At 59.8% G+C, this 24,837-nt stretch overlaps 1 protein-coding gene across 5 annotated transcripts; it reads right to left on the reverse strand.

The window, feature by feature from the left end:
- ARHGAP27 (Rho GTPase activating protein 27) lies at positions 1-24,837 on the reverse strand (the record flags this gene model as incomplete). Of its 5 annotated transcripts, none has more annotated exons than XM_084238892.1 (16): positions 1-178; positions 288-393; positions 552-686; positions 774-851; positions 1,010-1,108; positions 1,177-1,299; positions 1,405-1,516; positions 2,468-2,566; positions 5,550-5,654; positions 6,157-6,247; positions 6,541-6,608; positions 6,929-7,012; positions 7,085-7,162; positions 7,388-7,570; positions 7,902-8,345; positions 24,208-24,837. In XM_084238892.1, 16 exons carry the CDS (start codon positions 24,832-24,834, stop codon positions 1-3), a joined length of 2,610 nt encoding a protein of 869 aa, XP_084095018.1. The 5 variants fall into 5 exon arrangements, with proteins under 5 accessions (XP_084095018.1, XP_084095016.1, XP_084095015.1 ...); XM_084238890.1 differs by having other exon boundaries at positions 7,902-8,327; positions 24,208-24,834; XM_084238889.1 differs by having other exon boundaries at positions 7,902-8,348; positions 24,208-24,834.

Raw genomic sequence — 24,837 nt, forward strand, 5'->3', positions numbered from 1 at the left:
TCAGTGAGGGTGGAAGATGTCAGCGCACTGCTGCAGGATGAGCTCCACCACCTGGTTCTGGAACACCATGGTCATGGGCATGCTGGCCTCCTCCGTCTCGGGCCGCAGCAGCGTGGGCCCGAACACGATGGCGACGCTCTGCACCGACATGCGGTTCTCCTCGCCGTGCTCGATCACCCTGCGGCGGGCGCGGGGGGTGGCATCAGGGTCCAGATCTGGGGGGAGGCCAGGGGCGCCTGCTAGCACCCCCTCCCCATTCCCCACGCCCGCAAGGGCCGCCCCCTCACCGGCACAGGTGCTGGAAGAGCAGCCGGAGCGTGTCGTGGTTGGGGGCCGGCAGCGAGCGCACCAGGTCACGCACACAGCGGCTGCGCTGGGCCTGGTCCTGCAGCTCTGGGGACGGGGCGCAGAGAGGGGGGGTCGTCACGCAAGGGGAATGGAGGGGGCTGGCCCCAGCGTGTGTGTTAATGGGGGTGTCTGGGCCAAGGGGGCCTCCAAGGCAGGCCAGCCCCACCGCCCGCCGCTCCCCGCGCCGGCTCCCGCGCGCTCACTGATGGCGGCCATGAACTGGCGGAAGTGCGAGAAGGGGAACAAAGGCTCCGGCAGCTCTCGAAAGAAGAGCTTCAGGGCACCGGTGATAACGTGGACGTCCTCCCAGCGCCCGTCGTCCAGGTCAAGGCGCTCATCTGCGGCAGGTGGGGAGGAGGGGTGACGGGGGGTCAGCAGCCCTTTGGGCCCTGGGTCCCCGGGGCAGGGTTGGGGCCGGGCCTCACCGTGGTTCACCCTATAGCGCAGCTTCTGGATGGTGGCCAAGTTCCCGCTGATGCGGTACAGTCCGTCGATGTCCAGTCCTGGGGCAGAGGGAGGCGCTGACCCCGGGTTTGTAGGGGTGGGGTGAAGCCCTGCTGTGAGTCCTACTCAAGGACTCCTGTTTTCCCCCTTGACACTGCGCCCACCCGGGGGTCCGTCATGGGGTGCCGGATACCCAGCCCAGCCCTGAAGCACCTACCCCGGGCCTCGACGGTGCGGATGCACTGCTGCACGAAGCGCGGCACCGAGCTCCTCTCGCGCTCACACAGCTCCTCCAGCGGGCAGCCGAACACCTGATCTGGGGGAGAGGCTGGTCAGTGGACGCGCCTGGGAGCCACTGCGCCCCTCTCCAGGCCCCTTGGGTACCTCTGATGTAGCCCTTTTCCCGCAGCGACTGCATCGTGGGCCGCCTCTGCAGGAACTTGCGGAGCTTGTGCCGGACCTTGCTCAAGTCGCTCTCCAGGCCCCCAGGGCCCAGGGCCAGCGCAGCTGCCACAGGGAGACGGATGACCCAGTCAGCTGATGGTGCAGGGGTTACCCCTGCTGTCACCAGCCCCCAAAAGATGCATCCTCCCCAAATCCATATCCACACACCTGCACTAGACCGCAGGTCATCTTCCTTATCCTGCCAGCTTTCCAGGCGCTCCCTGGGCCCCAAGTCCACACCTGTGTTTTCGCTTTCCTCCTCTGGGGGCATGTCTGCAGACTGGGATCACGAAGAGAGGCAGAGCCTGAGGATGGCTGAGGGTCCTTTTGGGGTGGGATGCAGGAGCCCAAGTGCCCTCCCAGCAAGCCTGGTGACCCCAGGCAGGGAATTCACTCTCTACCCTTAAGCAGGTCAACTGCCTTCTCCACCAGGGGGCCTCAGAGCACTCCCCTGCCTCTTGCATGGAGCCCCTTCAGGTGCTGGAGGCAGTTATCCTGTTCTCTCCCACCACCACCCACGCCCTGCCCACACCCCGCTTTATCCCAGCCACTCTAGCCACCTCCTAGTTCCTGGTGCCTTTCCTCTATATTTTCCTCAGCTCCTCTATACACACTGTACTAGGTCAGCATTCCTCAAATTAAGTGCATTCCTATTCTGAGCTTGCAGTTCTAGGCACGGTTGCCAACAACCATACCAATATCATCTCCTTGGATCTAGATTCCTACCTCTATTAATACAGCCAAATGCTGCACCCAATGTTGGCTTACAGGGAATTAAGGGTCAAAAAGTCCCAGGTTGTTCACAGATGAATCACTGTCAGAGGGGGCCTGCCCCATCTCTACTTATGCAATTGATATTTGAACCTGAAAAATAGCAGACTCTTCAGTTTTTTATCCTGTCATTCCACCCTGAGGCTGTTTCTCAGATAATTAGTTTTCCTCCTGTCTCTTGAAATGGAACATTCCTCCAGGATGTGCCCCTCCACCCCCTCCCCTCACCCCCTCCACAGGGGCTGGATTCAAACACTTAAGAAAGGCTATTTCACTGGCAGCCCATCTGCCATCCAGCCATAAGGGGGGACTCCTCTGCAAGGAGGGGTACTAACCCACGGGTACTGGGGAGCCCCTGGTGCCTGAGTGGAAGGCCTCACCAACAGTGGGCACAGCTGCCCTGCATAACGGCTGGCCATCCCCTCCCCACCAACCCTGGAGGCCCCCAGGCTCTGCCTACCAGCTCCTTGATGCCCTGGCTGATAGCCTTGTGCCAGTTACTGATGATGGCCTCCGAGTCGTGCTGAATCAGGTACTCTGAGCCATCTCGACTTCGCAGCTGGAGGAAAACAAGTCACTCAGTGATCTCTGGGCTCAGGCCCCAGGGGGATTACAGAGATGGGGCTGATCTGTTCCTATCCCCAGGGATTCAGAGCCTAAAGGTGCAGGTCAGGCATTCCGCCTCACCAGAATCAGCAGGTGACCACATCCCTGGGTTACAGATGGGCAAACAGGAGTTTCCGCAACTGCCTCTGGGACACACAGCAGTGAGGGGCGGAGCGCGGGTCTGAATGTCACAGTTGCCCGGCTCCCTGTCCAGGACACTGTCCCCAGCCCCAGCCTGCCTCCCCGAGAGCCACAGAGCACGGCGGGCCTCCGCCACAGCCCTGGCCAGCAAAAAAGTCCCTGTGTGAGACTCCTGGCAGCAGTGGAGGAAATGCGGGGGAGCAGGTTTTGAGAGCACGTCACAGTCAACCTGGAGAAAACAAGTGTCCCCCACACATACTGAGGACTTGGGAGTGTTGCCCCCCCCCCCACTTTTGTAGTCTCCAGTCTTCACCCTCTCCCATACTCCAGCCTGGGCAAGGCGCCCTCTAACAGCGCACTGCACCAAGAAATGTAAATTAAACAAAATGCCAGAAGGAAATTTCTGCTGCTTTTTGACTCCTGGAAGCGCTTCTTGACAGCAGGTTTTCCGACTGTTCACTCTGAGGAAGATCAACGAGCTGGAGGAAGCACTGCCTGACCGTCTGCTGCTGGACGCTCCCTCCCGGCCACAGCTACCTTCTTCCTTAGGGTGCCCCGAAATCTGCATTTCCAAAGCCTCTATTTTATACCACGGAGGAGCAAGCACAGGCGGTCTTTAAGCGACTGCTGGGGGGTCCTCACTCTCTAACAGCAGGTCTCCCAAGAGCTCGGTCAGGCGGTTGGCAAAGTGTACTTCTCCGTCCCTGGCCCCCAGGACCAAGCCCTCATGTTCATGTGAATGCTGGGCGGGGAAGCTCACACCAACACTGCCCATTGGGGCCAGTGAGAGTCAAGAGTCAACAGAAACTACCCCAAATAACAGAACAACTTCCAGAATCAGAGCGGGCTAGCTTGGGCTGCCTACCTTTTCAACTTAGGCTCGAATACTATTTAAAGGGCTTTTTCAAACCGAAAAAAACAAAAACAAAAACAACGACCTGCACAGTCTAGCAGGTCTGGAGCCTTCTGGAGAATTCCAGAGCCTTCTCCAGGCTGGCACGGTTTAGTGCAATGCAGTGTCAGCCGTCAGAGTCTGATCAAGGGGGCAAACAGATCCCGGCAAAGACTAGAGGCCCTTCCGAGAGCAGACAGCACAGCCTCACTCTAATCTAAGATGGCGAGGACTCTGCCTCTGTTATTCTGGAAAGCAGCCTCAAAACTCTTCTAAAACAGACCATTTGTGGCAGCTCCTTCAAACATAGTCAGTGTGTGCTTGCAAGTTTCATGCAGAAAGCAAGGTTGTACAGTCACACATGTTCTTCAGAAAGCATTCACCCTGTGGAACGCACAGGCTAGTGACAACCCCACACCAGCCGTTCTCAGGAGCTGTTGCCCAAGTTTTCTGTGGTTCTAGGGTGACCAGGAACACATGCTGAGGAAATTTCCCAGACCCAACCAATCTGGTCATCCTGGATGATACAGAATTTAGAGCTGTGTCTCAAAAAAAATCCCAGTTGCCAATGGACTGTCCCTGAGTGGAGCAAGCCAGGGCTCCTAGTCTTCATTAAAGACGCAGCTCTCCTTCTGGCTTGAGCAGCTTCTGCGCCACCTGCCTTCCAGTCCTTGCAAGAAAAGGCAAGGCAGAGGTGTCTATTCTGAAACCTGCACCAAAGGCCCGGCCAGAAAACTGAAGCGTATCTTTCCATGTCAGAAGAGGTACAGGCTGGCAAACCTGATGCCCTCCTCGATCAGACTCTGCACTCTACCCCACCAGGCCTGGAGCAGGCTCTGGAATTCTCCTCCAGAAGGCTCCAGACTTACTGATCAGAGTGGCTCATGAGAGCAAACGGGTTTTCCAAACCTGCTCAGTGGATACTATGGTTCTAGAGCTGAGGGAAGCATGAATCATCAGAAAAACCACTGAATGAAACGTGAATCACCAGGAAACCATCAAACTCCTGGGAGAGCTGCTTTTCTGAACTGCAACATGAGGTCACCTAGAAGCACCCCGAGAGTTCCTTGTACATTGGAGCTCTCTGGCGGGGCAGGGGCCTCATTCTTCTGGACTCCATGTTCACTGGAAACTTCTTCAAGTGCTATGGATCAGGAAATGGTCTTGATTTCCCTCAAAATCTGTGACTCTTTCCAACAGTAAGAGTCACATAACTGAGTACGCTCCCTTTTCACTTTGGCTTCCAGGAAACCCGCAGTTATTATTTTTTTTTCCAGCAACAACTTCAGCACCTGTACCTCATCTGCCCCTAATTTCTCTTTACATGGACCCTTCTTCTCACTTGTCTGGCCCTGGCTTTTCAGTGGATTTTACCAGCTCACCTCGTGTGTTTGTGTGTGAGTTGACGCAAAACTTTGGGGGCCAAGGTGGGGATAATAACATCTTGAAAACAAGACAATGCCCAGTGGGCAGTGACAGCTCTGCCACTTGCCTGGGCCTCACAGGCCTCTCTCTCCCTGCTGGGCAAGCCAGAGAAACATGTCCATGGACCTGTTTATTCTCTGGGGACCCTGTCCAGTTGGAAGCTGGGCTCTGACCAGTCAGAGAAGGTACCATCCTCCTCCCTGCCCAGTCTACAGAATAAGGAGCCAGGGATGGGGCAGCTGGGATGCGGCAGCCCAGAGCCTCCTAAGCCTCCCCACCCTGGGAGGCCAAGTTCCTGGAGCAGGAACTGCACAATCCAGGATGCCAGAAACACTGTGAACAAGCCCTGAGGTCGGGGTGCCTTTGCCCCTGAAACCTGAGAATGCAGCCCCAACCCTTCCCAGACCCCCATTCTTCGAGTTTGCCAAGTGAGGGTCCCAAGCCAGTGGTCAGCCCTATTCCTCCCTCAGCCCCTCACCTCCAGTACATTCTTCTTGCTGGATTTGTCTTTGGGGGCCCAGGTGAGCGAGGCCCCCCTCAGTTCCACTGTGTACTCAGGAGTAGAGAGCTTGGAAGGCTGCCTCTGTGGGAGAGGGAAGAAAGTGGGGGGACACAGTTACAGAGAGCACTCCGCTCAGAGGGCCTGCCACAGCACCTGGCTCCTATCCACCAGGACCCCTGGGTTCCAGGGACAGGGGTCACAGCTTTGGGGGAAGGGGACTCAAGGGTTTCTGGAACCCGGAGATCCTGGCACTTTGTAACCATACAGTTGCAGGATGGCTGGTCCTCTGTTTGCTGCTTGGCACCCAGGAGAGGAAAGGAGAAAGAAGGGCAGCCCCATGGAGCAGGGGTGTCCAGTCCCCAACCTCCTGCCCACGTGGCTGGAGTGGTCCACCCTCAAGGGAGGCTGGAAGTGCTTGTCCTGGGGTGAATCAGCTGCCATCACCTCCCAGCAAGGCCCAGCTCCCTTGATACTCCTGAGCCTCTGCCTCAGGGCTGGACTTCCACAGCCAGACAGACCAGGTAAAGGCCCGCGGGAGTCAGGAGCAGGTGGGTGGCCCCAACCCCGGGGGCTGGGGACTCACCAGACCAGCTGCCACTGAGCTCTTGGAGTCCTTGAAGAATGTCAGGACGCCACCCTCCAGCACTGTCCAGGAGGCGCTCCAGTTTTTCTTCCTGGGTAAAGGTGTGTGTGGGGGTGGGTGGGTGTCAGGGCTGGAATTTGGCTCTGGCTGAGGCTGCCCTTCCCTCCAGGAGCAGCAAGGCAAGGAGTTTCAGAACTCTTTGGGGCACCCCAATCACAAGGGGTGGACTCTCAGGTCTAACACCCTAGCCAAGGGACATTGGGCAAGTCTCTATCTCTGCGCTGCAGAGTCCTCACCAGGCCCCCGACGGCGCACGGATGGTGCGCAGTGAAGGTGGTCACTGAGGCCCTCCCTGCCCTGGTCCGGGTACACCCGGGTTCTCACCGGAGTCTCTTCCCCTTGTCCACTGTCTTCGTGCGGTGCAGCACACCTGCCTTGTCCAGCGTCTTGATCTTAAAGAGAAAAGGCGAAGAGGAGGGAGCTGAGGAAGTCAGCCTGCCCTCAGCCAGCAGCTCCCCGTAGGTTGGGCCCGAGTCTCCGCTGAACCCTCTTCACTGCTGGGCTGGGGGGTACCACTTCCACAGCAACAGCAGCAGGACTTTCCTCCCAGCTCCCCCCAGCTCTGGCCTGGGATGACCCAGACCCCGGATTCGTTCAGCCCAAGTGAATGCTGAGGCCTATGGAGGAGACTTGCCCAGCCTCAGGCCTCCAGTCCTCCAACCTCCACTTCTTCTATGGGGGTCCTGCCAGGGCCTGGTGCCCACTCCCTTACCTTCTCCTCTGGTGGGCTGGCCTGTGCTGGCATCTCACTTTCCTGGCTAGGTTTTCGGATGCTTCGAGGGGCAGGGACAGGGACCTGGGGAGAAAGATACTGTCAAGTACAGTCCTCTCTCCCCCAGCACCCCCTTCCCCAGCACCCCCGGGTTACCTGGGGCAGCTCCCACTGCACGGAGGCATCACTGGGGTTGTAGAAGTAAGGCTTCCCGTGGTCCTCCAGCCTCACCCACTGTGGGGAGAGGGAAGGGTCAGGGCGCCCGCCCACCTCGTGGCAGGACGGAGAGGTTCCCGCCAACCAGAGCCCCACAGGGAGCCCCCGAGTCCGGAGGGGCGGTGCAGGGTGCAGTCTTGGGCTGACTCGCGTTCTCCGGGAGGGGGAGCTTGGAGAGTGAAGGGAAGCGACCAGTGAGGACGAGTTGGGGAGCAGCCGGGACTGCCTGGGCCCACACCCCACCTGCTCTTGGGTGTAGTGATTGGTGTAGATCGTCTGTCCTTCAGCGTCGACGTGACAGGCCCAGCCAGGGGGCGTGGCGAAGGGCGCACTGGGGTCGGGCTCGCTTAGGGAGCCCTCGGGAGAATAGTCCTCCTCGGGGTAGGACGCGGGCAACTCGGGGTAGTCCGTCTCAGGAGTGGGGGGCTGCCGGGAGCGCAAGGCGGAGTCAGAGGCTTTCAGAGGCAGTACTGACGCCGGGCCGTGCTCTTTCGGATCAGGCCTCATCCCGCCACCTCTGCTCCCGGGGTCCGCAGGGAGCCGGAGACGCGGCCAGCGGCCCCCAGAGCGAGCCCTGACCCGACCGGCTCGGCCCCGCCCCCCGCCTCGGCCCCGCCCCGCCCCGCCAGGCCCCGCCCCCGCCCCGCCAGGCCCCGCCCAGCCTTCAGTTTCCCCAACCCGGGTGCAGGGGCGGGGCCACGGCTCCTCGCCCCGCCCCGCCCCGCCCCGCCCCGCCCCGCCCCGCCCCGCCCCTCACCCGCTCGTCCCGGGGGCTGCGGAGCCCCTCGCCGGGCTGCATGTCCAGCTCGTCCCCGGGCTCGTCCTCGGCCTCGTCCTCCCGCTCGTCCTCCCAGGCCGTCTCGCCCGTCAGCGCGTTGTAGAAGAACACCCGGTGGCTCTCCTCATCCCAGTACTGGCCCCACTCGGCGTCGAGGCTCTCGCGGCTGCCCACCGAGGCCGGGGAGGTGGCCGGGCTGGCGGCTCCCTCGGCGGCCTCGGCCTCGAAGGGCGACTCCCAGGTGGTCACGCCCGTGTCGGGGTTGTAGTAGTAGGGGCGCCCGCTGTCCGCGTCCGTGTGCGTCTCCCACGCGGGGCCGGCGCGCGGGGCAGCGGCGGCGTCGGGGGAGGCGGCCCGCGGCTGCCGCTCGAGGTTGGCGTACACCGGCTCCGGCTCGGGCTCCGGCTCCGGGGGGGCGGCCACCTGCTGGGGGGAGGCGTGACCTTCAGCAGCCCCGGGGTCACAGGCCGCTTGCCAACTGCGTGACCTTCAGTAAGTCACGGTGCCTCTGCCTCAGCTTCCCGGGCTGCAGAATGTCGGCCCAGTTCTGGAAAGTGCGGTAACGGCACCAGGAAATGTTCTTCAAAGTGCTCAGTAAAGTGTGAAGTGCCCCAGATGCGTGGAGCGATGTCATTAATTATTTATTAGCAATGATAAAATATTGGTTACTGCGTTCTTCCAGCTGTGCCAATCAAAGGGACCAATCAAAGGTTGGGCAGGAACAGAGAACTGGCCTGGACCTGTGCCTTCTGGACCCCACTCTGGTCACAGAGGGCAGGCCCTGCTCCGTATTCCCGTCCTCACCAAGACACCCTCCCCCTTCCCCAGCTCTGGACTGCAATGGGCACTGCCTCTGCACAGGGGAAGGGAGCTTCCTAGGTGTGTGACCTCAGAATCACAGGCCTCAGAATCAGTTCCAGGCTAGAGGAGAGCCAGTTGGGAGAGAAGGCGGAGCAAAGAAAGGGGAACCCCCTACCCAACTCCAAAACAAAGTGAGGTGGACTCAGTCACAAAGAATGTAAGTGTTAACACCCTCAAGGCCCCAGCTACCTGCAGGGCAAAGTCTAAACCTTTAACCAGGCACCAGGGCCATCCATCAGCACCTGTCTTCCAGCCTATTTCCGGCCAGGCCACTCCTTGCTCCCGGCTTTGAACTTTAAGCTCTAGGAGCAACACTAGGGGAGGGCCATCACTGCCAGGTCCCAGCCCCACCTCTCTCACCTGGCTGACTCCTCTTTCTTCTTTAGGACTCAGCTCAAGTGTCAGGTTCAAGACCTTTCCTGAGATTTCTTCCTTGTGCCCACCACACCCAGCCCTCAGCCCACTGGAGGGATAGAAAACTAAGCCATCAAACCCCAGAAGGCACAGCACTCGGGGATTAACACTGTTTTCGAAGAACACATAATGCTACAAGGGGGGAACAAAGTTCAAGATGGTAAACTCAGCATAATTCCAGTTCTGTTGTTCTAGAAATCCTCCAACAGGCTAACAGAAGTGTAGTTATACAGATTGGATTTGGTCGTGTTTGTTTTCTTTAAACATGTTTGCTGCCTCAACATTTTGAATAAACCTTTTTTTTTTTTTAACATCCCAGACGTCCCCCTGTAGCTCTAACACCCCCCACCTCAAAGCCGTAAATCCTCAGAGGGGCCTCGCCTGGGTCCTCAAGCACCTAGGAAAACACTCATGTGTCCAGCAAAGTGTCACCTGCTCTGGGCAAGCTTTGTTAAAGGCACCGGGAATGCAGCAGGGAGCAAATGGATTCAAGTCCTTGCTCTGGCAATGCTGATACACCAGCGTGGGTGTGTAAATGGGGGGAGGGACCCCAAGTGAGGAGTAAAATGCGCAGCCTGCCAATAAAACACTGTGGGGGGGGGCACTGCCCTTCAGCAGGTGGCTGTCCCAGGCAGGTAGGAGAAACCAGGTAGAGCAGTCCTGTAGTTCCTCACCCGCTGCCTCCCCCACGCCACACGCGCCCCTGTGGCTGAGCCCGCCCCTCCACTTGTCTTTTCTCTCTACCCACTCCTGCCCCCTATGCATCCGGTTATTCCAACCACAGCAGCCCGCTGGCCCTCCCCAGAACACCAGGGGCATCCCCTTCCCCCTTCACCCCCCCACCCCACCCCTCAGCCTAGACTCCCGCTCTCATGCTCTCATTCCCTGCTCCTCCTGCGCGCTCCCCTTCCCTCTGGAGAGACGCCTAGCCATGGGCACTCTGCTGCTCCTCCTGTGAGGGTCCCACGGCACTCTGCCTTGGGGTCAGTTGTCTGCCCATCTGCCCCCCAAGGGTAGGAGTTTCTTGAGAGCAAGACCAGGATGATGTAACCCACCCCCGTGGGCACGAAGCAGGTGCCCCGCTGTTCTGAAGCCCACGGCAGACCCACCCAAAGCACCTGCTGCCTGAATATAGAAGCCAGCTCTGTGCAGACTTCAGCAGCAGGTACGCACGCCCCGGCGGGAGAGCGGGCGAGCTGTGAGCCAGGCCTTCCAGAGTAACGGCTCCGTGGAGAATGCAGGCAGTGGGTGAGGGAGGTGGATGACTGGACACGCTTACCACCTACCCCGGCTGCACCCATGACCGCGCCCATGCCTGGGACAGGGCTGGAAGGATGTACAGGGTAGAGGGCGTCAGGGAGGCAGAAGAGCCAGAGAGGAGCGGGGCTCTTTGGAGCAGGGATTTCCATCTGGTCAGGCTGCTGGCTTTGGCTCAGAGCCTCAGGGAGTCCCAGGCTGCTGGGGCTAATGGGGAACTCACACTCAGGAACACCCCAGCAGCAACAGAGATTGGGCAGGTAGAAGTTTAGGTTCCTCACGTGACAGGCAGTCACGAGGAGGGGAAGAGGCAGGATAGGGCAGCAGGGCTCCCGAGTGCATCAGAGGCCAGATGGGGGCAGGGCAGTGCCCCTTTGATCGAAGCACATTCCAAGGACTGGTGCAGCCCAGGATGCAGCTACCTCACGAGGCAGTGGAGCTGGCGGCAGAGGTGGCCACGTAGAGTCCAACTCACTATTAGGGACGCTGCAGCCCCAAGGCCCTTTCACCCTCTAGAACTCTCTGTGGAGCCCCACAGAGCTAAGACAGAGGTGCTTTGCTCTCCTGGCAGAGCCCCAGCCAGGAGCAGAGTCCCCAGAAGCCAGTTCTGCCATGGCCTCCGACCTGAGCTCACCCAGGTTAGAGTGGGGTCAGCCGCCCTGCCCCCAGCTCCCAGAGGCCCAGGCAAGACCCAGCCCACTGACACCAAGTCTTGGGGTCCAGGCTCCAATCATGCGGGGTCACCAAGTGGAAAAGAGGAAGTGGTCTGCACCTCAGGCCAGAGGAAGGAGCCAAGAGGGGCCTGACTCCCACCATTGTCTGCTGCCCGGCCCCCGGCGCTGCGCTGTTTTCCAGTTCCCTGCCTTTTCCCACAGGCATGTGGCAGATCTGTCTCTTCCCCACGCCGATGACCATCTCTCAGATCCCTTTGCCGCCCCCTCACTGAGGCAGGGCCTCAGGAAAGGAAAGAGGAAAGAAGGGGGGAGTTCCGAACCTCCGGGAGATACCTGCTCTGAACCCCAGTTCACTCGGCTCCTCACAGCACCAGCGGTGGTCCCTGGCCCCCAGAAGCCTCCCCGCCAGCCCCGTCAGAGGCTGAGCTCGACCCCCAATGCCAGGGGCCCCTACCTGTCCCCGCAGGGCCCGACTGTACCTCCTGGTCAGCTTGGCAATCCTGTCCACCATCCTTTCCCTTCTGAGCTTCTGGGATGGAGCCCTGGGAAGGTTTTGGGGGTGGAGCCAAGGGGCACAAGCCCAGGGCTGGCACAAGGCAATGGGGAAACAAGAAGTTGCCTTGAAATGGGGGGAGGCTGAGCCTCGGCCCGTTTCCTGTCAGGGCTGCGGAAGTGCACTCTAAGAGAAGCTGCGTGAGCCGGGTGGGGGTGGCGGCTGCAGGTCAGGGCTATTTTTATCGGCCAGGGGCAATCTCTTCCCCCCAGCGCCCCTGATTGCTGACGCGCTCTGAATCCCAGGCCCAGGCCCAGTAACACAGCAGGTTCCAGAGGACGGCGCAGAAGCCCCTGCCGGGAGGGTGGGCCCTGCAGATGGGGGCAGACAGAGGCGGCCGCAGAACACTGGGGTCTGGGCTAGCATAGGCTGGACGGCGAGTGGCCGTCAGCTCCTCCCAGGCCCAGGGAGGATGTGATGAAAAAGAGGAAGACTGAGTCCAGGGTGGGGGGTTGGGGGGAGGGTTTTCAAAGAGGAAGGGGTCTGGGCAGATGTGGTATCCCAGGGAGGTGGTGTCTGCACCCTCTCGCCACAGGGAGGACAGGAGGGGCTCTGACCACACCACGCCACCTGCCTGACCACCTGGGCCTGTGGCCTCCAGCCTCAGTCACCCAGATGCCCAAGTGCCCTACTTGTGTGTCCCCCCACTTTCAAGGACCCAGAGAAGGGGACAGGAACCAGCACCCCCACTCTACCCTAAGAGCATCCCCTGGCCCTGGTCTTTCACCCTCTCTCCAGGTGGGTGTTCAGACCCTGGCCAGCGGACACGGCACGTCACCCCAGTGAGGGCCGCAGGCCTCCTCCACGCCCTTGGGGACCATCTTGTCTTCAGCTCTCAGAGGGGCTTCCTTCCAGCTCTCAGCGGCAGGCAGTGTCCTGCTCACCCGCCCGCCACCTGAAGGATCTCCTGCAGGGGCTGCCGAGCTCGCAGTTCAGGCTGGGCCCCTCGCCTCTGCCCTTCCCGTGCAGCAGTCCTGCCCCAGCTCTGGCCTCCTTTCTCCTCTGCCTTGGCCCCCAGGCCTCTCCTCCCCTGAATCCACTGTGAGCTCAGGGAATGGATTTGGGGTATGGGACCCTGGGGATGGGTCCAGAGCAAGTCTGGGCCTATGCCCTACTCTGTCCTCAAAAGCTGTAGTGCCACTCCCTGACTCCATCCCCTGTGGCCCAGAACACTAGAGGCAGACTAATCCTCCAGAAAAGTCTCCCCCGCTACCCCGGGCCCTGGGAGCCAGGCCAGGGAGCTGGGACTGGACTCTGTAAACTCCAGAGCAGCTAGAAGCTCTGAGCCACTAGGAAGGGGCTGTGCTAGGGGATGCGTGAGAGGGCAGGACAGGACACCAGGCCCTCCACACTGCCTGCAGGTGGAATTGGGGCCTAGGGTCTCCCTGTGTTGGGGAACGGGAATCTCAGAAAAGACAACTTGCTTCTGTTTCGCAGCAAGACCACTGGCCCAGGCCTGGGATCTCCCAGCAGGCACTGGCCCCAGGCTCCAGAGACTCAGCTCAGCTCTGGGCTGCTCTTCTTGGTCAGAGTTAGCTCCTCGGGCCTTGTCTGGGCTTCCCCTCCCCCACTGAGAGGAGGTGGTGACCACAGTGGCTTCCCAGTGGGGTACGCCTCTCTCAACCGCACCCTCATGCACCCTCATGCCTGGAGAGGTTCGTGGTGGGGGAGGGGGCAGAACAAGGCAGGTGTATGTCGCCTCCTCTGCAAACCCCCTTCTAGGAGCAGGTGCACCAGGAAAACCCCATCAGCTCTCCAGCCAGAGGCAAAAGTAAAGTCTGCAAACTGGGTCTCAGGGGCTGGGGAGAGGCAGGAGCTCCTGAGCAGACCTACAGCTGCCCTGTGCGCCCCTGCCCCGGGGCTGAGGGGAGGCCAAGTGGGAGTGTCTGTGATCTCAGGGTAAGCTGGTGTCTGGCTCCGCTGTTTGCCTTCTCCAGGATGGGCTTATGGGCCTTGCTCAGTACCCACCCCAGCCCCCACTGACCCTTCTACTGTGTGCATCCGGGAGGCTAGGGGGTGACCCTATAATAGGCCCTTGAGCCTCAGAAGCCCAGGGGCGCTGTGCCTGGGCTGTTATCTGCTCTCTCAGGGTAGCTGTGTCTGTTATCCTCTACTGCCCCTCCGCGTCTGCGAGCCTGGTTTGGGCTGGGGCCTGGGGTGAAGCCTGTGGTGAGGGCCCCCCTGAGGCTCCATGTAATCTTATCACAGGCAATAGATTCCAAACCCAATGGCCTAAGGTGAGGCGTTGCTGGTTTTTTTGGGTTTGAGGCAGGCCTCCTCTTCCCCCCACCACTCCCCAAGAAAAGCTTGGCTTCTGTGAAACAGTGGCACAGCCCCCTGCCGGCCCACCCTTGGGAGCAGGCTGCACCTCGGCTTCTTGACCTCTGGGTCTCCAGAGCCATGGGCACTGGACTCTGCCCCAGGCCTCTGGGTGAGCTCCTAGGTCTGCCTGCCAGGCCTGTTCCTCCAGGGTGGGTGGGGCCTGGAGTGGAGTCCCTTCCCTGACACGGCCCTGCCTGCTCAGTCAGGATGGCTGCACCCAGGAGGTCACCGGGGAGGAATTGGAAATGTTCTGTCAAGGAACTTGCTGGCCAGCAAAGGCTGAGGTTCTGAGCCAACGCTGCCGGGCAGCTGTGACGGCAGTTTGACCCCCTCTCCTCAAACGAACCTGCCCCGGCAGCTCCTATTCCTCCTCGGCCCCCCCAGGAGGCGCAGATCCCTCCTCTCCAGCCCACCTCCTGCACCGGGGTTCACCATTGCCTCTTACCTGCTCTTACTCAGAAGATGCCTCACCCCAAGTCTCCAGCCCTTTCCACCTGACTGCCTTTGCCCCTGTGGCATTTTGACAAACTCAAGGTCTCTTTATCTTAAAGAGAAATGCTGCCCCCCTGGCCCCAGCTCTCCCTTTCTTCTCTTCAGCACCAACTTCTCGAAGGAGTGTGGGGCGGTTTCGTCACCCACTCGCTCTGCACCCACTGCTCCGGTCTCCCACAGCGTCCTTGATGTCAAGTTCCCCCTGGTCTGACCTGGCTCCTCTCCAGCAAGTCTTTCTTGCCACCCTGACCCTCCCAGGCCCTCCCAGCCTGGGGTGGGGCTCCGGCTCTGCCTCCTCTTCGTCAGCTGCTTGCCCCAGCTAGCCTGAGTGCCTGTGCAGCCTCTGCCCAGCTCCGCGGGTGCCGGCCGGCTCCTCCCCGCTCCTCCCCGCTCCTCCCGGCCCCTGGCCCAGCCACCCGGGACCAGCTCCGGCCGCCTGCCTAGGCGCGAGCTCACTCACCACAGCCCTCCCAGGCACACAGATCAGCTGCCCAGCTGGACGTCCTGGTCCCCTCCAAAGCTGCATGCCCTGAACCCAGCCACCCCCCTGCCCCGGAGACCATCAATCTTCTCATCTCAGCACCGCCTGCCGCTCAGGTGCAGACCCGCCGTCACCCCTGAAGCCTGCTTTCCTGGAATCATCTGCCGCCGAGCACGGTGACAGGCCGGTCCCAGGAAACACAGGGTCAGAGGGACGCGGGACACCACCCGCGCGAGCAAACCGCACGGAACGACACACACATGCGACGGGCAACGGCCCGGGTTGCGAGCCGGGGCCCTCTCAGGGCAGAAGGAACGGAGAGGCTCTCGGCAGAGATGGGCTACGAGGGTGGGGTCCCGCGCAAGCCACTGTGAGAGGCTTGTTGGGGGGAAACTCACCCTGGCCTGGGTCTTAGATGCATTTAAGGAATTCACGCTAATTTTGTTAGATCTAATGATGGCATCACGGTTGTGGAAGAAAACACATTTTTAACAGCTGCATGCTAAAGTTCTCAGGGCTGAAATATGCCAAACTCTGGAATGTATAATTTTTTTGGAGAAAAAGAACCAACACAGCAAACAGTAATGGCTAAATCTAGGTAACAGGTATAGTTCAATTCATTTTATATTGTTTTTGCTGTTTGGAAAAAATCATCATAAAAAGAAAAGCTCCTTCTAATCTTTTTACTCGTCTGCATCCTCAGTGGGGCCACTCTAGAGGTGCTCATTATTTCTTCTCTGGAAAAAGCCAGTCCTTGTGGCTCTCCCCCGATATGTCAAAGACAAAGTAATTTCTCTCCCTTTAAGATGAGACTTGAGCTGGGGATTCTGGAGATATGGCAGCTCAGCCATGTCTTGCTTCTGCCTCTTCTGTTGTCCTCTACTGCCAAGCCAAGGGGGGTGGTGGGCAGGCCTGGCTGGCACAGGGCAGTGCCTGGCATCCAGGCTAGAAGGGGCAGACTGGGCCATTAATGAGCCCCTAGGGGGAAGGTGGGGGAAGGGAGGGGGCACCTCCTGCCTCTAGGAGCTGATGGGAGCTGCGGTCTAAGCACTCTTGGGGAGCAGAATTTCTGCAGGCGACTTAGAGGCAGGGGCTGGCACAGCACCTGTTTCTTCTCTCTCTAGGATCCTCCGCCAAGTGGGTTACTCCAAAAACTCACCCCAGCCCTGCTGAGCAAAGACGTCCTCTGTCAACCTAGTAGCCAGGAGGGCGGGGACGCGGGACGCACTAAAGACGGAGGGAGGAGGAATTTATCAGTGAAAGGTGATGGGACAATTACACGGTCATTCAAGAAAATAAAGGCGGGGCTGTAGCTCACTCTGTCCACCCGCATATACCCCCCAAAGGTCAAAGATTCAGGTGTAAAATAATGAAGCCATAAAAATACTCAAAGGAGAAAACAGGCCTCTCCCCGGAAAGAGAAATGCAAATGCCAGCTACCTCAAGTGATATATTTCACTGTCAGGTTGGCAGGGAACTAAATTTGGACGACACTCCCTTGGCGATGCTACAGGGAAATAGATTCTCTGACTTGTGTCAGTGGAAAAGCAAATCGATATAAATCAACAGAAAGTTGGCCATATCTAGCAAATGCCCGTCCTGTACCCGGGGACCCAGAAGCCCCGCTTCTGAGGTTTCTCCTCACCTTACCCACACGTGTGTGAAAGATGACTTATCACAGCATTATCTGTGAGGGCAAAAGGTGGGAGCCACCAGGCCCATGACAGCAGACTGGTTAAAGGGTGTCACTGGTCCCGACATGGGCCCTACAATGGGAAATCAGGTCGCTCTGAGGAAGGAGACCAGCACTGTCTGTGCACAATGTCTAAGATACATTGTCCTAGGACGGAACTGCCAAGAAGAAACAAGATGTCTCCAGGATATGTTGTTCTATTAAAAAGTCCCCTCCCCCCCCCAAAAAAATCACTAAATAAACAAGATGCGGGACTGGTATAACGGTGTAAGAGAGAGAAAAAGCAAGCAGTCAACTATACAGTCACACTAATCTGTATTTGTATAAGGAAATTCTGGAAGAAAAGAGAAAGAATAAAAGTGCTGACTTTGAGGCAAGGGAAGCCAGAGGGGGGTGAGTTGCTTTCACTAGATACTTTTAAATATTGTTTTGCTTTTTGAAGCGTAGTATATTATAATCTGAGCAAGACAGGCTGAAGAACACAATGACAAGTTGAACAGCAGTAGAGGAACTACGGAAGATTCCAATACAGTTTAAAAGAAAAGAAAAACAAGAACGGCTTTAGAACTTAAAATACATCCTTGCACTAAGTGAAGGAGAAATCACTTTTGAGATTCAAATTTGCGATCTGGAAGATCAAGGAGAAGGTCCCAAACCTCAGTGCAGAGCACGCAGAAGGAAGAAGGTGCAGACCCGGGAGCCCAGCCTCAGGGCTGACATGCAAATGCAAGAAGCAAGAGAAATATGAAAGAAGCAGCAGGAGAAACCGGAACATATCGACTCGATTTCCCTAAGCGCTTCTAGATGACAGGGTTCTGCGAGTTCCAGATGGGGTGCTGAGAGAGTCACCCCCATATCCTACAGGACTGGTTTGATGAGGAACGCCTGGGAGAAACAAGCCTAACGAAAAGGATAACAGGTTCACACAGGGGAAAACAGAAATCAATAGCAACCAAATTGAAGGGGGAAAGAAATGTACATAGAACTGCAAGCAAACTAGCGGTGGCAAGACCAGGTTTGGGCATCGGTTGTAAAAAGAAATGTGAACAGGTTGAAATGTCCCACAAGAGTCAGCTTGGGCTTAACCTTCAGTGATGTGATGTGTACAAAAAATACACCTTTTAAAAAAGCAATAATGTTTGAATGAAAAGAAAAAATAAAAGGGGCAAAAAATAAAATGAGCTAAAAAATGAGTGGCCATATTAATAACAGAAAGGCAAAATTTAGGTTTAAAAGCATTAAACAGGGCCTCCCTGGTGGCGCAAGGGGTTAAGCACAGCGCTGTGAAGCTGTCTGCAGCCTCTGCAGCATGAGTTTGATCCACGGCTGGCCAGGGAGCTACCCACATGGCGCAGCAGACCTCTCCTGTCTCGCCCGCTGCTCCCCTCAGCAGTGTATTTCAGTCAATCCGCCTGTTCTGCTCCCCGCTGTCTCTGGCGAAGCCTCTCACCCTCCCGAGCTTCTGGCCTGTACCCCGGTTCTTGTATAAATAAATAAATCTTTCAAAAAAAAAAAAAAGAAAATAGACAGTTTTTCTGTGTCTATGAAGAAGAGAGAATTTACTTGGCCACAAAGAAATCAATAATAAAAATTAAATGGGGAGATTTTACAAATCTAGAGACAACGTTTTCCTCGGAAAACAGGAAATGCCAAATTCACAGCAAACTGGAGGAAAACTGCAGCTGAAAACACACCAGGTCCACAGGCCGGGCTGACGAACCTTCAAGATTCCCCTCTGACACGGCCCGAGCCAGGCCCAGGAGGGCTGGCTGCTCATCTCGGGACAGGCAGCCACCCGGGGCCAGGGCCCGCGCCTTCCTTTTCAAGGCCTCCCAGGCAGTGCCCAGTACAGCGTCGGCCACGTATGGAATCAGTGAAGAAACGACAGCATTATCAGCCAGCTTTGATGCCACCCCTCTGTAAAACTCCCCCAACACACACGCCAAGGAAAGCAGAACAGATGGAAAGAAAGAAAAAAATGCTCATAATCGTTAGATCACCCAAATGTCTGTAATGGGGTTAAACTATTTTTTCAGGGGATTAGCCATTCGCAACATCCAGCAAAATACTCCGGCTGTGTAGATGCGGAAGGACTCTGGCCCCTTCGGCTCCCCCTCTCTTGCGGCCCAAGTCGGCCCAGGCCCCAGAAGTCCTAGAGAGGGGCCCCTGCTCACCTGCAGGCCTCAGCTGCACCTCCAGCTTGGGGGGAGGCGGTGCTGGCATGCTTAGGAACCCAGACTGGGGCTGGACAGGTCATCCGGCCTAGGCAGCTGCCCTGGACACCAGAATCCCCTTCCTTTGCAAACAGTCTCCCCCTGGGTCCCAGCCCTGGCAGCGCGTTCCCCACCTCCACACCCACCACCGTCAGCTGTCACCTCCTCCCCCTTTAGATCCAGTTCCCGATCTCCCCAGCATCCTGGTGGACCACGTTCCTAATCCCCACTACCTGCTCATGACCACAGGCGTCTCTGGGTCAGGACCTGGCACTGACCAGCAGTCGGGCGGTGCTCAGTCCCGCTGCCCGGTCCCGCCCACCCCTGACACAGCTCCAGGAAGGACGAGAGAGCAGGTCTAGGGGGAGGCCAACTGCTGGGGCTCAGGAAGGAAGTGGGGAGGCAGGTGGGCTTGTCGGGGGCAGTCTCAGGAGGCCCGCGGGCTGCAGGGAAGGAGAGACTGCAGGTGAAATGAGCCCGGGCGCCGGGGCTGCAGGAAGGTTGCTCCTTCCCGCCTGGGGAGCACGGTGGGGAGGGGGCTCAGGGGCTCGGGGGCCAGAAACGCTCCAGATGAGGATGGGCGCTCCAGAGAACCCGCTCTTCCACAGGCCGGGTCAGAGGCTGGGCCCAAGGCTCCTGGGTCAGCCCGGGGCTGCAGGTGAGTCATGGGGAGGGACAGGTCAGGCCAGGTATGTAGGAACCTGCCGGGCCACCCCAGGGTGCTGCCCTCCCTGACGGGTGGGGAGAGTGGTTGGGAGAAGGGCGACTGGACAAGGGGACTCCCTGGACCTCAGCTCTGCTGCTCTTACCCAAAGGCCAAAGGCCCCCAGAGAGGATCCGGTGGGCCTGTCCCAGGCCAGCTCCTTTCTCTCACTCACAGCTACCGGGGCTGCGCCTGGAGTGTGTTTCAAGTGGGTGCCAGGCCTGGGACCCAGACAGGGGGGCGGGGCCGGGGACCCTGTGGGTTCTGGGATGAGTACAGGGAAAGACAGGTGGGGTGTCCAGAAGGAGAGGAGAGAGTGCAAACTACCTTGGCCGGCCCCTCCCCGGGTCCCAAGCCATAGGCGGCCAAGGGTCACTCACACTTCCCTGAAGAGAAGCAGGCCCCGGGGCCCCTCGGTCCAGCCTCCAGCCGCCTGCCTGCTCAGGTGAGCCGCCTCCTGGCTGGGCTGTTTGCATAAGAGGCCAAGGAGGCCTGGTCTGTAACTCTTTCCTCCCTGCGGCCAATCCCGGGCAGCCGGGGCGGCTCCAGTCCAGGTCCTGGCCTTTCCCCTCCCGACTTCCAGGCCTTGGGGCGGGGATGGTGACCACACCCTGAAATCCCCGCATCAGGACGGGCCCCTGGCCCAGGGGGAGGAGTCTCCGAGGCCCAGCGTTCCCTGGAAGGGAGCGAGGGATAGAGGCTGTCACCGTCCCTCTCCTGCCCTCTCCTGGGGAGACCGCGGCGAGGGTCTGGCGTCCAGGCCCCCTTCCCGGCCACCCCGCAGGGCGGGCGCACACCTTCTGCTTTCCGCGTGGACTGTCCTTGCTGAGGGGCGCGGGGCGGCCAGGCCTGACGCCGCCTGGCTGAGAGGACGGAGCCGATGGCCCAGGGAGGGGCTGGGGTCAGGCGGTCCTGGACCAACAGGCGCTGGGCCACCCCCTGGCTTTGTGACCTCCGGACAGTCACGAAACCTCTCTGAACCGGTTTGTACTCGGGGCAGATGGGTAAACAGGGCTTCTCGGGCCTCCCTCCCGAGCTCGAGGGGCGAGCCTTTGAATGGAGCCCACAGGGCCGTCAGCCCGAGCGGGATGGCACCGGCCATGTCTCCCTGCCATGCGCCAGGAGTCTCTCTGTGAGGCTGAGTGGGTGGGGACTGACCGGGCTATAAAATGCTCCTCTCTTCTGGGGGGTTCCCCACTTCTGCCAACTGTCCTGTCTGCCACGGCCCCCTCTCTTCTTGTACTGCGGTTCAACTGGATCCTCCCCAGCTCCCCACACTCCCGACGCCCCTCTGTCAGGGAGCAGGTCCCTCCCCTCTGTATTGGGCCCCCTTCACCCCTTTTCCCGGGACCCCACATCATCTGGGACCTCCTGTGACCCCCAGAGCCCCCCCTCTCCCAGAGGCAGTCCAGTCACGTGGACTCAGGGGGTTCACCCTCCACCTGCATCCCTCTCTGGCCGCACAGTCTCATCCTTCCCAGCCAAGCTTCTGAGAGTTGTCTGCATCAGGCCCTCTGGATCCTGCCCCAGCCTCGCACCTGCCACCCTCGCCTTCTGCCCCCCCCTTACCCTCCCCCGCCCCCTGCCAGCTCCTTAGAAGTGGCCACTTCTTAGGAAGTGGTCTTTAAGTGTCCTTTCTTCTGGACACTTCTCCCGGCCTTCTGGGCCAGCATCCTGCTTTTCCTCTAGTTCCTGCTTTGTCTTTCCTCTCCGGCTCCTCTCTCCTCCCTACGTCTGTCACTCAAAAGCCGCAGCCCCAGGGCTGAATCACGGCTCTGGTTCCACGGCCACACTTTCTCTGTACCCACAGCTCTGCCACAAGGTACCGAGGCCTGCTCCTGGGTGGCACACCTTGCCCCCGTGTCCTGACCCAGCTCAGCCAAGGCTGCATGGCACTTTCCCACAGGGGCAGGAGCTCAACCTTGTGCATCCTCTTGTCCCCACAGCGCCCACTTCCAAGACTCCATCTCACCCCATGTCCGGGAGCTCACAAGGCTCCTCAGTCATTCTGGAAGTCACAGGGGTCTTTCCTCAACTCCCCTTCTTCTTTGCTGAGAACTTTCAGGGGCTGCAGGTGTCCAAATTCCTGACAAGACCCTATGAGGTCCCCACGGGTCAGGCACCACCAGCTTCTGACCCTGACAGCTCACTCCTGAACCCCTGCTGCACCGGGTGGGGGTGGGGCTGCAGGGCCCCAAAGGTACCATGTCTGAGGCCTGCACCTCTGCCGGTGCGCCGCAGCACCCTAGGGATACTCAATCACAGGCCGGACTGTGGCTCTGTCCCCTTGTGCCAGGTTCCTGTCCAGACAGAGCCCCCGGGGCTGGGCGGGGCCTCAGTCACCTTTAGATCCAAAGCTCAGCTGGAACTTGGCAGGGGTGCAGTCATGCTTAGACTGAGTGCACGGAGGCAAGGGTAGGGGAAAACAAGCAGGCTCACCTTTCAGGAAATCCCTCTAAAGGCTGCTTGGACAACTAAGAGCAGGGTGGGGCTTCCTCCCAGGAAAGAATAAATTCCCATCCCCAGAGTTTATAGGGAACGGGGTGTCAGGAAGACCCACAGCTGACCCTTGAGTAAAGCACTGTCACCAGGGCACACAGGACCAGAGGGGGTAAGCCACCTGTTCAGGTCACAGGGTGACTCAAGGCCAGAAGTGGGGCCAGGCAGAGCCAACCCCCTGGTCTCAGGGGCGTGGGACAGGGGGCTCCGGTCCTCATCCCTGGTCAACACACACTTGGGGCCAGGCCCAGTGCCAGGCTGGGCTTTCAGAGGGCAAGACCTGCCCCCCACCTGGAGGGGCAAGGAATGCACCTGCGTGAAGCAGAGACAGAATAGAGCATGGGGGGAGGCTGGGAGTGGGGCACCTAGGAAGCGGTGGCTTGTGAGGGGGGGAATACCACTGGCATCTATCCTCTATCCCAGAGAAGCTGTCGGGTCCCCAGAGAGGGGCGCCAAGCTCTAGGTCCTGCTCAAGCTGGGGTACAGCTCCCAGTTCCCACCGACCCGGTGATGTTCTCCACTCTGGCCACAAGGGGGCGGGTCTTCCCTTGTAGAAGCCGGAGCGAAGGGGGTGCAGACCTGGAGGAAAGGACACAGCGGTTCTTGGTGGAACCCCTACTTCCACCTCATGGGAGGATCACAACAACTGCAATCCTTAGGTGTTGTCCTGTGTTTATACGCAAGCACCCGGGACTGGGAGGATTAAGTGGCTGGCCTGCAGCTGGCTGGTGACCCAGCAGTCAAATTCGAGTCTCTGTGGCTCAAACCCTCACTCTCGGGCCTCCCTGGCGGTGCAGCAAGTTGAGCGCCGCGTTGTGAAGCTGTCCGCAGCCTCTGCAGCGCGGGTTCGATTCCCGGCCGGCCAGGGAGAAATCCACATGGCGCGCAGACCTCTCCTGCCGCCCGCTGCTCCCCTCAGCAGTGTACCTCGGCCCTTCTGCCTGCTCTGCTCCCCGCTCTGGCTCCGGCGAATTCTCTCACCCTCCCGCGCCTGTGACCTGTACTCCAGCTCTTGTATAAACAAAAAATAAAACAACAACAACAAATCCTCACTCTCTTCACCATAAAGCGGGGGTGGGGTGGGGTGTGGGGCCCAGGATCTAGCAGACAGGATGGTGGCCCTGCCTCTGGGCACCTCAGACCCTGATCCGTCCGGGGCCATGGCGGCACCGATGGCTGCTGTGATCACACTAAGTACAAAGAAGATCCCAGGCGGACAGCCGGAGTCCACCCTCTCCGCCCCCTTTGGGTTCAACGACAAACACAGACTCTGCGGAAAGGAATGAAGGGCCCATCACACACAGTTGGTGGCAGATGTCAGAAGGGGGGTGCTCACTGCCCCCCCTCTCTGGGCGCCCCCTCCCCCTACACATACACGGCTTCTCCCCGAAAAATGTCTCAGGTTCAAGATGCCAGGACTGCCACAGGGCTCGGAGGGTGCAAGAGAGTTTTTAAAAGTGCTGCATTTCCGACTTCCCAAGTTAACAGCTGGATTCTAAAGCAAAAACAAACAAAAAACCAAAAAAAAAAAAAAAACCCAAAACAACAAAACCTCACCAAAAAAAACAAAGCAAACAAACAACCCCGCCCCCCCCAATAAAACTGGATTTCTTTATGAAACAAACCCATCAAAAGTTATAAAACAAACGAACAAACAAAAAAGAACCGAAACGCTGGAGGCGGCCAGAAAGGGAAGCAGACCTGGTTTCACATCCACCGTCTCCTCCGCCCCCCGGTGCTGTGAGAACGGCCGCGCCAGGCCCGCGGCCCCTCGCTCCACACCCGGGGCGCTCCGAGGGCTCGGGGAGGGCCCGCGCGGCACACCTGCCGGGCCGCTCCCCGCGAGGCTTGGGGCAGCGCCCCGTAACCGCGTTTACTAGCATTGCTGCCGTCACAAGCAGCAACTCACGTCGGTTCGAGTCCAGCTCCGCCACGAGTGACGAGCGCCCTCCGGGCCCCCGGGTTTGCAGGCCCTTTGGCTGCGGGCCCGCGCGCTCTTGCTCCGCGGCCGAGGAACGCGCGGCCCCGCGCGCAGGGGCGCGTCCCAGGTCTGCGGGCTCCGCGGGGCGCGCGGCCCAGCGGGTCTCCCGGCGGGCCCCCCCCCCCCGCTCCCCGCGGCGTACCTGCTCGGGGCGCTCCTCCCGCGGCTCGCGCACGTCCTGGATGGCCTCGTAGACACTGTCCGAGTCGCTGCGCGCCAGGGGCCGCGGGCACACCCAGGAGCCCGCCACGCTGCAGGCCTTGAAGCCGCCGGCGCTGCCCAGGAGGCCGGCGGAGGGCGCGGCGGGGCGCGCCAGGTCGTCCAGGGACTGCGCGGGCCGCACGCGCGCCGCGGGCCGCGTGTACAGGCAGGCGGGCAGGCCGGGCGCCAGGCTGCGGCGCTGGGTGGCGGCGCCGCGCCGCGCAGGGACGCACAGGGAGCCCTGGCGGCCCCGGGGCTCGGCGGGCGCGCTCACGAAGCGGTAGTCGTAGGCCAGCGGCTCGGGGGCCGCGGGGCGCGGGAGGGGCGCGGGCGGCGGCGGCCCGGGGGCCGGGTCCCCCAGCGCGGGCAGCTCGCGCACGTACTGCGCCGGCAGGTAGAAGGGGCGGCCGTCGGGCTCGCGCCGCACGTGCCACCAGTGCTCGGTGCTGCGGCGCAGCAGGCGGTAGCGCTCGTTGGGCTGGATGGCCACCCGGCGTCCGTCCTTGCCGGTGTACTCGAAGGGGTGCTCCACCAGCACATACACGTCCCCCTCGACGTCCGCCGCCATCGC

The sequence above is a fragment of the Talpa europaea genome, assembly GCF_964194135.1.
Source record: "Talpa europaea genome assembly, chromosome: 7".
Classification (NCBI taxonomy): Eukaryota; Metazoa; Chordata; class Mammalia; order Eulipotyphla; family Talpidae; genus Talpa; species Talpa europaea.